We start from the raw sequence: 16690 nt of genomic DNA on the forward strand, positions 1-16690 counted from the left end.
TAGTAGTGAAAAAACTTGGTTCTACACCAATATACCAATATATTGATAAAATGTGTTGTCATGGTGTGGCTTGTGAAATATGCTATACAGTAATCCCTCCTCCATCGCGGGGGTTGCATTCCAGAGCCACCCGCGAAATAAGAAAATCCGCAAAGTAGAAACCATATGTTTATATGGTTATTTTTATATTGTCATGCTTGGGTCACAGATTTGCGCAGAAACACAGGAGGTTGTAGAGAGACAGGAACGTTATTCAAACACTGCAAACAAACATTTGTCTCTTTTTCAAAAGTTTAAACTGTGCTCCATGACAAGACAGAGATGACAGTTCCATCTCACAATTAAAAGAATGCAAACATATCTTCCTCTTCAAAGGAGTGCGTGTCAGGAGCACAGAATGTCACATAGATAGAGAAAACAATCTCTAGCAAACAAATCAATAGGGCTGTTTGGCTTTTAAGTATGCGAAGCACCGCGGCACAAAGCTGTTGAAGGCGGCAGCTCACACCCCCTCCGTCAGGAGCAGGGAGAGACAGAGAGAGAGAGAGAGAGACAGAGTTTGTTTTTCAGTCAAAAATCAATACGTGCCCTTCGAGCTTTTAAGTATGCGAAGCACCGTGCAGCATGTCTTTTCAGGAAGCAGCTGCACAAAAGATAGCAACGTGAAGATAATCTTTCAGCATTTTTAGACGAGCATCCGTATCGTCTAGGTGTGTGAACAGCCCCCCTGCTCAATCCCCCTACGTCAGGATCAGAGAAAGTCAGCGCAAGAGAGACAGAGAAAAGTAAGTTGGGTAGCTTCTCAGCCATCTGCCAATAGCGTCCCTTGTATGAAATCAACTGGGCAAACCAACTGAGGAAGCATGTACCAGAAATTAAAAGACCCATTGTCCGCAGAAATCCGCGAACCAGCAAAAAATCCGCGATATATATTTAAATATGCTTACATATAAAATCCGCGATGGAGTGAAGCCGCGAAAGGCGAAGCGCGATATAGTGAGGGATCACTGTACATCAAAATTTGGACCTATTTTAACTGATTGGAGTAAATTTAGAACTTTAATCTTTTCCTTTTCATTGGCTGCATCATGAAAAACAGGATGCAAAACCATGAGTTTTTCTGGCCTGTTATGAATTGAATGTAGAGCTGGTATCCTATGGCACAGTCTTGTTTTAATTTTATTCTGAGTACAGTTATTAATAAATTTACTATGTACGATTTTGTATGTAAATTAATGTAACTAGCCAACCCACGGCGTAGCATACACTGCATAATTATGTATTGATGGGTGAACACTTCCTGAACGACACAGTTGTCAGTACTTGTAGATTAAGGTGTAGCGGGTCTTCATTGTTGACGCTTAATATCGCTTGCGTACTGTGAGGTTCCGGAGTCACAGTTGAGAAACACTTTTTTAATGTCTTTTAAGCACAGGGAAAACAATGAATATGTGAAACATCTGTAATGTAATAAGCCACCAAGAAAAGTAGCATTGCAACAATGCTATCTACGACCCGATCGCTGTAAACAGAAGTGAAAACAAAATCGAGCCTGGTGCATTCTTTAACTGCCTTGTGGCGCAGTAGTAGTGATGCTGCTTTGCAGTAAGGAGACTGTGGAAGATTGTGGGTTTGGTTCCCGGTTCCTCCCTGTGTGGATAGCGCTTTGAATACTGAGAACACCGCTATGTCAATGTAACGAAGTACAGTGGAACCTCGGTTTGCGAGCATAATTCGTTCCGGAAACGTGCTCGTAGTCCAAAGCACTCGTATATCAAAGTGAATTTCCCCATAAGAAATAATGGAAACTCAGATGATTTGTTCCACAACCCAAAACTATTCATATAAAAATGATTAATACAAAATATAAAGTAAAAATACATAAAACAAATTAACTTGCACTTTACCTTTGAAAAGAATCATGGCTGAGTTTCCAAACTCTTGTGGGATTGCACCCAACAGGACGACACGCGGAAGAGCGTCCCAAAGCAATCGCAGTCTCCCAGCGCTGTAGCAGTTCTCCGTAAAAGCGAATCCGAAAAGATCGCGGACATGCTATAAGCACCTGCCGTCAATGGGTGATACAAGGAACAAGGAACATTATAAATGTGCAGGGCCCTGCCTGACTGCTGTGTCTGTGTATAACCGCGCTGTTGCTGTTTCAAGCTGAATAAAGTTTGTGTTGCTAAAGTACTGAGACTCAGCTTCGTGTTTTAGGGTGCAAGACAGGGACTCGCACGTCACAGCACACACGCGCGCGCACACAGTCACAATGCTAATACTGTAGTAAACACTATACGCTTGTATGGATGTTGACTATATGAGTGAGGCACGCCGACTCAGACGGAGAATAGAAGACGATTGCCCACAATCCCGCAGTGAGAGAGAGAGAACCATCAGCTCAGTTGTGATCACATGACGCTCAGCAGACAAACTACTCATACTGCAAGACCTCGCTTGTTTATCAAGTGAAAATTTATTAAAAATTTTTGCTCGTCTTGCAAAACACTCGTAAACCAAGTTACTTGCAAACCAAGGTTCCACTGTATTATTATTCTTATGTGTCCAGCGCTCTCTCGCGCGCGCGCGTGTGTGTGTGTGTGTCGCTCGCTCGTTCTCTCTCGCTCGCTCGTTGCACGTGTTCCTGCAGGCCTACGCCGCATAATTATTTATTGATGGCTGAACACTTCCGGAAAGACACAGTTGTCTAAAAGGAGGGGAAAAAATTAACATTTGCAAAATCCGTAACGCTGCTTTCAGTAAGTACAATGCACACGCGTTTAATTTGTCGGCCACTTTTTGCCAGTTGTCTTTTCTGGTTTGGGCTGCTTTTGCAGTGGTACCGCTTGTGTATATTAAATCTTGAAATCCTTTGAGTAACTAATTAACTAACTAACACCCACCCACCCACACAGCTTGTGTAGAAGGTCAGCTGCTGAGAGAGCATCTCGACCTGTTGCAGGGCCTGCATCGGTGAAGCAGGTGAGACGCTAATGAAACAGAGGTACAGGGCCCAACACGATCACTGTAAACAGAAGTGAATACTGAGAACACCGCTATATCAATGTAACGAAGTATTATTATTCTTATGTGTCCAGCGATCTCTCTCTCGTGCGCGCATCTGTATGTGTATGTGTGTCTCTTAATCTCTCTCTCGCTTGCTCGCTGCACGTGTTCCTGCAGGCAAACACCACATAATTATTTATTGATGGCTGAACACTTCCGGAAAGACACAGTTGTCTAAAAGGAGGGAAAAAAATGAACATTTGCAAAATCCGTAACGCTGCTTTCAGTAAGTACAATGCACACGCGTTTGATTTGTCGGCCACTTTTTGCCAGCCGTCTTTTCTGGTTTGGGCTGCTTTTGCAGTGTTACCGCTTGTGCATATTAAATCTTGAAATCCTTCGAGTAACTAATTAACTAACACCCACCCACCCACCCACACACTCACACAGCTTGTGTAGAAGGTCAGCTGCTGAGAGAGCGTCTCGACTGTTGCAGGGCCTGCATCGGTGAAGCAGGTGAGACGCTAATGAAACAGAGGCACAGGGCTTATTGGTTTTTAAAGACTGCTTCCTTCATTGTGTTTTGAGAGGGAAACATACAATTGTCCGTGACTGACAATTGGAGGACCGCCGTCGCACGATAATTCAGCAATTCACATCCGCGACAAACATGCCTCTTCTTACATGGTCCTGCCGTGTCCACCCTCGTTCTCAAAGCATACACACCACCTGGTCATGTGCCCGCTCGCAAGAGCAACTCACGGAGACCCGCCCAGCAACTCTAAGACCATGGCGTGTAAAACAGTTTGCGATGGTGGTGCATGCGTCATAACCGAAAAGAATAATGAAAAGTCCACGTGGCTCAGAGGTGCATGTGGAGTCTAGCAGAGACAAACGTGAATGACGCCCTGTGTTGTGAGGTGCTGCGTCCGAGGTGGTGGGCGTGGAACGGCGAGTTGTCGTCGTATCCAATGACGTCGTGTTTTGTGAGTTGCTGCGTCCAAGTTGGTGGGCGTGGCTCTGCGAGTTTTCGTTGTATCCAATGGACTTAGAGTTGGTGGGCGGGCTGTCTTGCGTGCTTTCCATGGGTGGCTACTTGCGTGCTTTCCATGGGTGGCTACTTGTCGGCGGCTTAGTGAATTATATATATAGATAATGCCTATTACTGACATTCTGATCTATATTTTACTTATATCTGAACTCTGTATTGATTGTTTGTTTCTTCTCAAACAAGCCACCTGTTGTGAAAACCGAAACTGTAAGTTTCAGCAGTGCAGCACAAATGGAAAGAGAAGAGATCTCAACAAAGGAAGTACCAGTTATTCATACAGAAACTAAAACAATCACTTATGAATCTTCACAGGTAAAATTAATGTGTAAAAATGTTTAATCATAATATATTGTTTGACACCAAATTGTATTTGCGCTGACCATTTTGAACATTTATTTCCTTTACAGAAACATTTTAGAGTAATCTATATTCATTAATCTTTTGTGTATTTTGTGACTGACTGACTAAAAAGATGGGGACTCTAAATTTATGTTTAAGGGAGATGATGCCAGTACAGATCCTGGGATTCTGATGAGTGCCCAAACTATCACATCTGAAACTACAAGTACCACAACAACAACGCATATCACTAAGGTAAAACGTCTTTTTTCCGGAATCATGAACTAAGCTTTTTAAGCGTTTGTATGCCACATTACTTTCTTAGCAGTACTGGCTACCAGTTTAAATCACAAGTCATATTCTGATCAAGTTATATACCTTATTTGTCAGAATGCTACTTATTAAAAATGGGTAAAAATTAACATGTTTACTGTGTTTTTTTATAGCACCTATGCTTCAGTATAATATAAACTGCTCAAAAAAATTAAAGGAACACTTTGAAAACACATCAAATCTCAATGGGAAAAAATCATGCTGGATATCTATACTGATACGGACTGGGTAATGTGTTAGGAAAGAAAAGATGCCACATCGTTTGATGGAAATGAAAATTATCAACCTACAGAGGGCTGAATTCAAAGACACCCTGAAAATCAAAGTGAAAAAATGATGCTGCAGGCTAGTCCATTTTGCCAAAATTTCTTTACAGCAATTCAAAATTGTACATAGTAGTTTGTATGGCCCCCATGTGCTTGTATGCATTCCTGACAACGTCAGAGCATGCTCCTAATGAGACAGCAGATGGTGTCCTAGGGGATCTCCTCCCAGATCTGGACCAGGGCATCACTGAGCTCCTGGACAGTCTGAGGTGCAACCTGGCGGCATCAGTTGGACCGAAACATAATGTCCCAGAGGTAAGCATGGGGGCCAGTCAATGGTATCAGTTCCTTCATCCTCCAGGAACTGCCTGCATACTCTCGCCACTTGAGGCCAGGCATTGTCGTGCACCAGGAGGAACCCAGGACCCACTACACCAGCATGGGGTCTGACAATGGGTCCAAGGATTTCATCCTGATACGTAATGGTAGTCAAGGTGCCGTTATCTAGCTTGTAGAGGTCTGTGCGTCCCTCCAAGGATATACCTCCCCAGACCATCACTGACCCACCACCAAACCAGTCATGCTAAATGATGTTACAGGCAGCATAACATTCTCCACAGCTTCTCCAGACCCTTTCACCTCTGTCACATGTGCTCAGGGTGAACCTGCTCTCATCTGTGAAAAGCACAGGGCGCCAGTGGTGGACCTGCCAATTCTGGTATTCTATGGCAAATGCCAGTCAAGCTCCACGGTGCCGGTCAGTGAGCACAGGGCCCACTAGAGGACATCGGGCCTTTAGGCCACCCTCATGAAGTCTGTTTCTGATTATTTGGTCAGATACATTGACACCAGTGGCCTTCTGGAGGTCATTTTGTAGGGCTCTGGCAGTGCTCATCCTGTTCCTTCTTGCCCAAAGGTGCAGATACCAATTCTGCTGATGGGTCAAGGACCTTCTATGGTTCTGTCCAGCTCTCCTAGAGTAACTGCCTGTCTCCTGGAATCTACTCCATGCCCTTGAGACTGCGCTGGGAGACACAGCAAACCATCTGGTAATGGCCCGTATTGATGTGCTATCCTGGAGAAGTTTGACTACCTGTGCAACCTCTATAGGGGCCAGGTATCACCTCATGCTAAAATTAGTAACACTGACTGTAACGAAATGCAAAACTAGTCAAAAAACAGTCAGAAAAGATGAGGAAGGAAAAATGTCAGTGGCCTCCACCTGTTAAACCATTCCTGTTTTGGGGGTCATCTCATTGTTGCCCCTCTAGTGCACCTGTTGTTAATTTCATTAACACCAAAGCAGCTGAAACTGATTGACAACCCCCTCTGCTACTTAACTGACCAGATCAATATCCCAGAAGTTTCATTGACTTGATGCTATACTCTGATTAAAAAGTGTTTCTTTAATTTTTTTTGAGCAGTATATTTCTGCATCATGAAATTTATTATGAAGTACTCTATATACAGTATGGTTTAGCCCATGGCTTAAAGAGGCTGTTCAGAATGTTGAAGTTACCAACACTTGCACAGGGCTATATAGAGAATATAAAAACTGCACAGGCAGTGACTAGGCATGAGATTCTAATACATGATGTGGGATTCACAAGGCAGCAGCACTAACCACTAGGCATGGGTAAAAATATCGATTTTCTGATTAATCATTTTTTTTTGTTTAAACATTTTAGCATCAATTCTTAAAGTGTCAAGATTGACACTTGACAACCTGCTCAATTACTTACTATATGTAGATTTTTTGCTTATCTTCGTTTTTGGCACCCGATCCAGTAGATGGTGCAAATGCACCTGTTAAGGCTTTCTACAGAAAAAGCTCTTTACTACTTCACATAAAATGGTGTGTCCTCTTTAAACAAAGTCAGCTTCTTAGACTCTTAAATCAGATGTGTGGAGTTACTACGGATTCAGACAGTGCATTGATAAAGAACAACTGGATATAGGCAAAGCCATATGTAAGCTGTGCAGCTCAGAAGTTAATTGTTGTAACACAACAAATTTGAGAAATCATTTATCCAAACATCACCCAGAAATGTCTCAGTACATAATCCAAATGAATAGAGCCTAAACAATCTGCAATGGAGACTTTGTTTAGCTCCAAGCTTCCGTTTAAGTCATCTCATGCCCAAAAAATAACAGAACATATAGCAGTTTTTATCTGTAAAGATAAGAGACCCTAAAAATAAAAGACCCTACAACGTTCCTCACCTGGCAAAGCAAGCGGGCAGTTTTGTTCGAATTTTCAGAGTAGACTGCAATACAAAAGTGAGTGCATGCTCAAGTAGCCGACTTGAAGTAGCTCCATAGTAGTGGCATTATCAGTCACAATGGCTGGTTCTTTTTCTTTCATGTTCTATTCATTCAGTGCCACTGTCAACAAGCATCAGCTCTAGATCCTAGTTTTAAAATGCTTCCTTTTTTTCTGAGGACTGTCAGGACACATTTTCCAGACTGATCTATATGTGAGCAACTGAAGATATGTGTAAATTGTAGAATTAAAGAAAGACACTTCCTACTGTATCTTTAATTTCGACTAATTCAAGGTTATTTTAAATGTCCAGTAAGGGACTAAGTTTGGCTAACAGTTTAGTTGAAGGGTGTCTACATGAAGATTTATAACTCCACAAACAGGTTATTGAATAACATTATTTAAGAAACAATTTATGATTATTTTATAATAATATTTTTCACAAGATGATGTAGATGTTTTATAAAGTAGATGCCATTGCATTGTATTAAAACAAGGAGTCCCCTATAGTACATGTGAACTCTGATGTGGTGATACATATGTTAGTTAATTGTTTTGAATTTTGAATGAGTACAGTGCTATGAGATTTTTTTTTTTTTTAAAGAGCAATGGAATTTTGTTCCACACCTGCAGATACTGATGTCTAACTGTTCAGTACTAATTAACTATTTCTTCTTAAATGTCATTCCATGCTTATGCATATATTATGAAGTCACTATGTAGACACCCTTCAAATAAAGTATTACTGAAATTTGTCACATTATAGTAATGTTCTCTATGCATGATTAAGTAATTTCTAAAAAAAAAAAAAAAGCCACCACTTCAAATATATCAGTGCATGCTAATTCGGTCAACATAAAATCAATATCGGATCAAATCGGGACATCAGTGCTAATACCCAGCCCTACTGACCACTGTGCCGTTGGTCATAGTCAGAGCAAACCAGAATAAATATATGCTTTTAATTGATTTCAGATTAAACTAACTTTGGTTACTCTCTGGTGGGCAGCAAAATTTACAGTTACAACAATGTATTTTTTTTTTGTTTGTCAATAATGGTTATTATTTTTCATGTTTTGTTTTGGTCACTGACATGTCATTCAAAAAAAAGTGTGAAGCTATTTTACTGTTTTCGAAAATCAAAGCAGTTTTAGTTTTAACTAAATGTCAATTTAGTTATGCTTGCTAAATGAAATATATTATGTTGTCATTATTTTGTTTAAGTCATGCCTGTTTATATGTGTGTACTATCAAGACAAATTAAAACCTTTGAGAAAATCAGCAATTCTTTCTTATTATTCCGCCTCTTTTAATATGTTTTCTTTTTCCATTCCCAGACAGTAAAGGGAGGAATTTCAGAAACCAGGATTGAAAAGAGAATTGTTATAACTGGAGATGCTGATATTGATCATGACCAGGTGGGGTGTTAATTGTGCTGTTTTTTTCTATTCTTTACATGCATATATAACAATATTATTGTTTGATTTGACTTCTGTTGGTGATTTCCATTTGTTTATATATGGTAAATAAAATTAAATATATATAATTGATTTGATTTGGCATGCTGGTACAGTGATTTGTTTTCTCATTATAATTGTGAAATACATTTTTATTTATAAATACTGTTAATTGTTACTCTTCTCCACCCTGTCTCTGATCATGCATGTTCCACCTCCTCTTGTTTCTTCGTCACTCCAAATTTCTTTGAGCTAGGCCTTGGCTCAGGCAATAAAAGAAGCCAAAGAGCAGCACCCTGACATGTCAGTGACCAAAGTAGTGGTACATAAAGAGACTGAAATCACACCAGAAGATGGAGAAGAGTGACTTCAGGTAAGAGAGGAAAGAAAAAAAATAAAGTAGCTCTAACTTGGCTAGCTTACTAAACTGGGCCATCATAATATAATGCTTTCCATTTCTCACTACTAGCCTTAAATCCCTCCAACTGGTAAAACAGCACTTTATATTCTAATCACAACTGGAAAAAATTATTTAAAAAGTAATTTCAGCAATACTGTAAGCATTAAGATAAGCAAAATACAGGAAAAACATACAATAATAAAAACAATGATAACCAGATTGGAGGGTATTTAGGCTATTACTTAGCCATTTTTCATCACAGAACATCTGTATCGTCTTTGTTTAAATCAGTTATTTGGAAAGTAATTTTTATTTGTTCATGTACTAAATGTAATGTTTATTAATCATTAGTAAATCATTGCTTACTGCTTTATTATTACCTGATACAGTAACTAGGAAATTTTTGGTACTTTTTCTTTTTTGTTCACTTTGCTTTGTAGTGCAGAGGTTCATCACTCACTGGCTAGCAGCCACTTATGCAGACCATTTAGTACAAATGCAAAACTGGAAAAATAAAAAAAATAACATTCAAAATAAATAGGCTAGAAATTACAGTTAGTGCTAAAAGAGTTCAGTGGCACATTGATCATGTTGTGGATTTTTCACATCTGGCCAGTGCTCAGTCTGTTTAATAAGGTCAGTATCAGTCCTGGCCTGATCTAGTATATGCTATCAGTCCATTCCTACACAGTACTCTTTGCTTTTTGTGCATTTGAGCAACACCAAAATGTAAGATTGCTTCTACTGTTGTTATTTTCTTCTTAATTTTCTGTTAATTCTACATTTCCACTGAGATTTAATTAGCTAAACAATGCAACTTGAATACTGTAAGTGTATGAAGGCAATTGTTTACATATTTGTTCAGTCACAGCACGTGATCCAGTACTGGGGATTCAACTGACAACTCTGTGGTTTAGCATTCAGAGCCTCGGTCATTAAGTCACAGTGCCTGTATTGGGAATGACTTGTTTTATGTGCCACCTTTATACAATGCAACTGATGCAAAGCTGGGTACAATCATGTGAAAAAGTAAGTACATGGAATGTTTGTTTCATTTTTCACATGTGGAAATATCAAGATTTGATCTTCCTTTAAATAGTATCTTTAGATAATGATGATATATGGAATAAAGTAACTTTGCAATAATTTATTCAATGAAAAATAAACTAATATGCCATTCCCGTACACCCTTGGCTCTAATGGCTGGCATTTCCCCCTCAATTAGGCATTTCCTGTAACTCTCTACCAGTCTCTGACATCAACTACGGGAAGGATTTGCTCATTTCTTCATACAGAATTCTTTTAGCTGTATGATGGCTGAATGGTGCCTTGTATGCACATCCACATTTAAATTCAACAGCAACCCAAATTTCTTTCTTTCTTAGATATTTCTTGGTGGATTTAAAGGTATGTTTAGGGTCATTGTCGTATTGGTCCACTTTCGGTTGAGCTTCACTCTTCTGACCGATGGTCTCACATTATCCTCATGCAACCTCTTGTTCTAGTGGATTCTGTGTAAATGAGCAGCCCAAGCCTTAATGGTGCAAAGCAGTCCCAAATCTTACCATTTACACCATTGTTCTTTAAGCTGGTATCAGGTTCTTCTCATCAAATGCAGGCTTTGGTTTTGGCCAAACATATCTTCTGGTATTTTGATCAAATAACTCTTATCCTTGCCCCATCTGTCCGGATCATAAGAAGTCCTAGTCTTTGCCTGGATGTTCATGGACAAACTTTAGTGCTGATGTTCTTTCGGGACAGTAAAGGTTTCCTCCAGTCACACCTCCAATGTGAATCTAATTTGTGCAGCCTCTTTATGGCCTGGACAAGTTGGTAGTTGTGTGAAATCTTCTCCATCTTCTGGACAGTGGAAAAGTTGATTTATAGCTTTCGGATATCTCTTTAAATCCCTTCCCAGACTTATAGGCATCTTTAATCTCCTTTCTGAAGGCATCAGAGTATTTTTATTCCATCTAGTCCTGGTGATAACCTCAACAAACAACCCAAACTAAATGTCAGAGGTTTAAGTAGGACAAGTATCTTCAAGGATCCTCTCTAATGATGTTCTGATCATTTGCACCAGATTTTAATGATGTATACATATTTCAGGGATACTTGCGTTTTCCACAAGAAAAATTTGTATACAGTGGTACCTCGGTATACATCCTTAATCCGCTCCAGATCCTTTGACTTATACCAAACAGGATGTACTGTATACCAAATGAATTTTTCCCATAAGAAATAAAGGGAAAATGATTAATCCGTTCCCATGAAAAAAAAATCCTATTGTTAATTGGCATATTATACATTGATGGGGTTGTATAAAATAATTTAAAAACTGCTTAATACTAAAATACATAAATACAAAAGCAATTAGATGAAATAAATTAAAATTTAACCTCACTTTACTTTTTAATAACGCCTTTGTTTTTCACAATCGTAGATACCGTCGTTCTCGGCATACAGTATGCAGCAGCCATGTCCCGGATACGCATGCCACCTTCATACTTTTCAACAATCAATTCAAATTTACGCAAAAAAACACAAAATTACGTGAAAATCCACATAGAGTTATAGCGTGGGTTGTTCACTGAATGCTAGCAACTGGCGTACTGATGCTCGTGGGCAGGTATGTGGGCAGGCGCGGTGTGATGATGCAGGTCCGCTCCACGCTCCCATACGTCCTTACGGGGAGTCCTGAACCCAACAGCATCGGTAGTGTCACCGAGATGAGCTGACAAATGAGGACAATTCTCAAATGAAGCCAGGGGATAGTGCAAGAATGCCAAGTGCTTTTATTTAAAACAAAAATCAGTGTCCAAACAAAAAGTGCAGTGTATCTGGTTTCAATAAATAATTATTTAATAAATATCCATAAAAACAAGTGTTCTGTGGGGATAAAAACAACAATAAATAAATCCGATAAAATCCGAGGTTAAAAATGCAGTTTCACACTTCCCGATCACAGCCCACCTGTGCAGGTTCGACTCACTCCAACTACCTCATTAACTTACCCGCGGTTGTGCAATTGCGCCCACGGAGAACGACACGGCTATATGGGTTAAAACCTGGCCCTTTTTTTAAAGCCGCGGACTCACTATACCACACGCGGTGTTCTAGCACACAAGTTGTATTCCAAACAAAGGTCGTATACCAAGCAAAATTTTTCGCGTCCAAACAGGATTTATACCAAGTTGGACTTATTCTAAAGCAGACGTATACCGAGGTACCACTGTATTTATCTATTTAAATTATACAATAGACTACAAAATACAAATGTGACTTGATGTTTGTTACATTATTTCACTATTATCTATAGATACTGTTTAAACAAAGGTCAACTCTTGATATGCCCACATATGCTAAAAAAGCAAAAAACATTTCCGGGTTACTGTACTTACTTTTTCACATGACTGTGTATAATCAGTGCAGCACATTACTACAGGAAGTACCTGAGCTGCTTTTACATAAGCCATCTAAAGTCATCATTCTGCAGGATTTTTTTCAGCATCTTCACTATTAACTGTTTTTTTAAATATTGTAGCTTTCAGAGAAATTAAGAAATAAACATTAATTGTGTTTTCAGTATTTTCAAGATGGTGCAGTTTTACAGAGGTCATTTTTGAGTTTCTCATTTTCCCATTGTTAAAATCTGATAACCTGTCCTTATATAATGTACTTGGATCAAGGGGCTGCCCTTCAAGACAGTATTGTCTTGCACAAATTTAAGTTGATTTAAAACCACTGAGAGAATGATGAAGTACAATTTACTTATTTATGCACTGGAGTGCATAAATCACATCTGGGGTTTGTTCTCATCTTCCCTTCATAGTTTTAAATGGGTTTTCAGTGTGTTGATCATCTGGGCAGTGCTCTTTTCACAAACATTTATAAGAAGGAACACTGCAGAGTGACTGGGCTTATAATTAAAACTAGGTCCCTAGAATTATGGGGTTAGATGCATTGCCTGTTCACCTACAACTATTGCCCAACACATTTTTTCTAATTAAATTTATTTTGCATAAGCCTTAACTATAAATTTTGTATGATTCCTTTTTCAGGAATGTGACAAGCCACACAGGTAGACTCTGTACAGGCATAGTGTTAGCTTATGTGTGTGACAAATACACTGCGGCCCCACAGGAGAAAGGGCTCCCACCAGACAAGCTAAAAAACTGTCAAAATATAATGGTATTACAGTGGTAGAATAACAAACCTTCACCAGCTATAGCAACATCTTTGTAAGGGCCTATATACATTTGCTTTGCTGCATAAACTGGTTTATGCACATATGTTTTTTCCAGACAATGTGCTGAATAAATAGTAACTCACTAGATGTACCTTTGCTGGGGGTATTTAAATTTTCCATTCATGTTAATAAAACATTTTATGTAAGGAAAAGGTTGTTTGAAAAGCGGTTTTAGTAGTTATAAAAAACTAAGCATGTGATGCGACACATGCGCCTGTGGACACTACTGCTACACATGCAGTGTACTGTTCAGACTTGCGTGCATACTTTATGTAAATCTGGAGGTGGCAGAGATGTCATCATGGTGAGAAAACAAACTTCTGCTTCACTGTGTTGTGAATTGCCCAAAACATCCATTAAACTCCCAGTACACCTTACCACAATATCTCTTAAAAGGATGGATGTTTAATGATTACATCCATCAATCCAGAGACGTGCCCATTCCAGCTACCATTGGGCACAAGGCAGAAACAATCCCTGGACAGGGCATCAGCTTATCACAAGGTGAGTACAAGCACACACATACACTAGCGCCATTTTTAGCATCACCAAATGCCCAAACCTGCATGTCCTTGAAAGGAAACGGGAGCACACTGTCGGAACCCACCAGGAAAACATGCAAACTCCAGGCAGAGAACACAGGACATGACTGCAAAGCAGCAGCACTACCACTCTGCCACCTGCTACCTCACATGTAATTATAAACAGTATTAATTATTTTAATAAAGTTAACGATTTATCTATAAAATGTAACATACATGCTTTAACACATTTCATCATGAAAGTGATATCAAGTATAACTCAAGGATTCTAAATGTGTAGAGAGCCGAAATATAATAAGTTTAATGTGTTCTGTGTGGCAATCGCTGCCTGCCGCTGCTGTCAGTGCAGTGGGAAGCCCCAGAAGCATGTAGCGATTAACAACTGGGTTGATTTTAAGATGATGTTACGACGGTCTAGTTTAATGACAAAATAAATTACATGATTAAAGTCAAAATTTACAATTTAATCATGAAATAGACCTTTTTTTCCATCACTGTGTCACTTTTTTTTCTCTTGAGGTTCTAATACAATTCTGTACATTCTAATGCCGTGCGAAGGTGCAAATAAAAAAAATGACGGGATAGAAAATGGTATGTGAGGCTTTTAAAATGTATTTGTATTGCCCTTGCAAGAAATAGATAGAAAAGCACCACAAATACATTTATATGTTAGCATTTAAGTTTGATGATTTTCTTTACCACACTGAACCATGTACACTGATCTTGTAGGATCTGCAAATCACCAGTAAGACTCTGATGTCACATTCCAAACTTGAACACACTGTGCTCTGTGATTTTTTTGCTGGTACTGCAACTTGTGCATACGTCACATTAATTTCTGAGGACATGCTCAGAAGACATGTCAAATGAATGCTGGGATCACATGACAGTCATGATGCATGTGCATACGCATTCTGAGCATGAAGTATAGACCGGCCCTAACTGTGAGCAAGTTTTGTTCAGGTTTTTCCTTGATGCATATAAGTATCTGTATTAACTATTGCTTTCGTTAGCCAAAAGAAAAAACAAGGTTTATGTCAAAATACATAATTTGTATCCCTCTAAGGTATTATACCTTAAATGCCTTTGTTATTAGATTTTTTTCTTTTACTGTTACTGAACTTTTTTTCAGATTTGTATTCTCTGGAATCTGTTCTCTGATGGCCAGATGATATTTTAAAGCTCTCTTGCAAACACAATTGTGCTTACATCTCTTTCCTTGTTTATTTTGCAGGAATAAACCGCAAATCATTATTTAAACTAAGGATGTCCAAGTGGAGTTAAATGTGACTTCACGTGCCAACATCTCCCTAGGGTTATCTTCCCTGCATTGGAACATCTGACAAAAGAAAATTGCCTATTAACCATCACTATACAGTATGGACACTCGCTTTCATAATTTAGTTCAATCAAATAAACATTCTTAAATGCATATTGCATGAACCTTGAGCAATGCTGCATTTTTAAAATTTCTTAGAAACTAATGGAACTATCCAGGTGCTTTAATATACCTGCACGCTAATTATAAGGCAGCAGAGTCAAAACCAATACTTGGGAAAAGAAACATTACCTATACCAGTCTTATGGCCTAACACAAAGAACAATTTAAATTGCTATTTTTAATTTCTACATTCTGTAAAATGCCCAGATCCCATTCTGTAGGCTGTATATGTTATATGCATATTGTTAATAATGGTTTAGATGTGCCAACAATAATCCTGGCCCCCACCTCTGTTTATTCAGTCACCTTGAACCTTGTAAGTGGATCATATCTGATTTTACTGATAATGCCTGCAAAATAAAAAGGTACACTTTTAAAGGACTTACTATAGTACATACAGTACTTGTGCATATTAGGCAAACTGATACTATTAGTAGGTAATAATTTAGCCATTTTTATTGTATCATTTATGTTTTTTCCATTGTGTTTCATGTTAATTTGAGAAGGCTAAGTAATGGGATATTCCTGTTGTGGCAAAAAAAAAAAATTATATATATATATATATCCGTAAATAAGAATAATGCTGCTTGAACAACAGACTACTTAATTCACATTGTGAGATTGGTTGCTCTAGATTGATTGTATATTGATTCAGTCCGTCTCATTGTACACCTGTCACAGAAGTTTGCTATGGGGTCCTAAAAGTTCATTTGACATTCACTTGTTAGTGGAGAGCAAAGCCTTAAACTACGCCAAGAGAGCGGTCACTCCGAGCTGGTACTGAGTGCGCATTCAATGGCTGGGCTTCACTGGAATCTCAGTGAAGGGAGTATTTCACCATTCTGTCATCTTATGCAGTACCATACATGTTGAATGTATGTTTATGCATTTGTGAAATAAAAGTGTTTAAAATACCTTACATTAAAGGCGGTTTGTCTCTTTATTTCAGAAAGTGCTGGGAACAGTTCTTTTTTTTTTTAATCTGTTATTACATGTTATATTTAAAGTTGTGCTACACTTGAATGTAAAAATGACAAAAATTGCTCCTCTCATTTTTAGCACTTTGTTGAAAGAGCGTCTTTTTTCTCCTTTTTGTCTATACCATTTCTGACTTGATGTGAAAGGATGGCATTTTCATAGTGTTGTTTATAAGTAAGTAATTGACAGAGAATTTTAAGCCTTAAGGAAAGGAATAATAAAAAAACAGTAAAATTCATGAATATCACTAAATCATGCAGGAGGTGCCATTGTTTTATTTTGTGATCTGATTTGGCAGACGTCTTTTGTTTTATGGTATCATTTCACAAAGGTGAGAGTTAATGTCACATGATGGTGGCTCTCAC

The 16690-nt window shown here is 38.7% G+C and overlaps 1 protein-coding gene across 15 annotated transcripts in view; it reads left to right on the forward strand.

Moving 5' to 3' along the window:
* epb41l3a (erythrocyte membrane protein band 4.1-like 3a) overlaps positions 1-16273 on the forward strand; it is a 275326-nt gene extending 259053 nt beyond the window's left edge. For 14 of the 15 annotated variants that reach the window (XM_051929140.1, XM_051929137.1, XM_051929141.1 and 11 more), the window contains 5 exons: positions 4241-4369; positions 4556-4651; positions 8596-8676; positions 8972-9088; positions 15141-16273. In XM_051929140.1, coding sequence (XP_051785100.1) covers positions 4241-4369; positions 4556-4651; positions 8596-8676; positions 8972-9082 — 417 coding nt within the window. In that variant the 3' untranslated portion in view covers positions 9083-9088; positions 15141-16273. The remainder of the gene's footprint in view (positions 1-4240; positions 4370-4555; positions 4652-8595; positions 8677-8971; positions 9089-15140) is intronic. The other variant, XM_051929142.1, reaches the window with a different exon arrangement.
* The last annotated feature ends 417 nt before the right edge of the window (positions 16274-16690 follow it).

This window comes from Erpetoichthys calabaricus, chromosome 6, assembly GCF_900747795.2.
Source record: "Erpetoichthys calabaricus chromosome 6, fErpCal1.3, whole genome shotgun sequence".
NCBI lineage: Eukaryota > Metazoa > Chordata > Cladistia > Polypteriformes > Polypteridae > Erpetoichthys > Erpetoichthys calabaricus.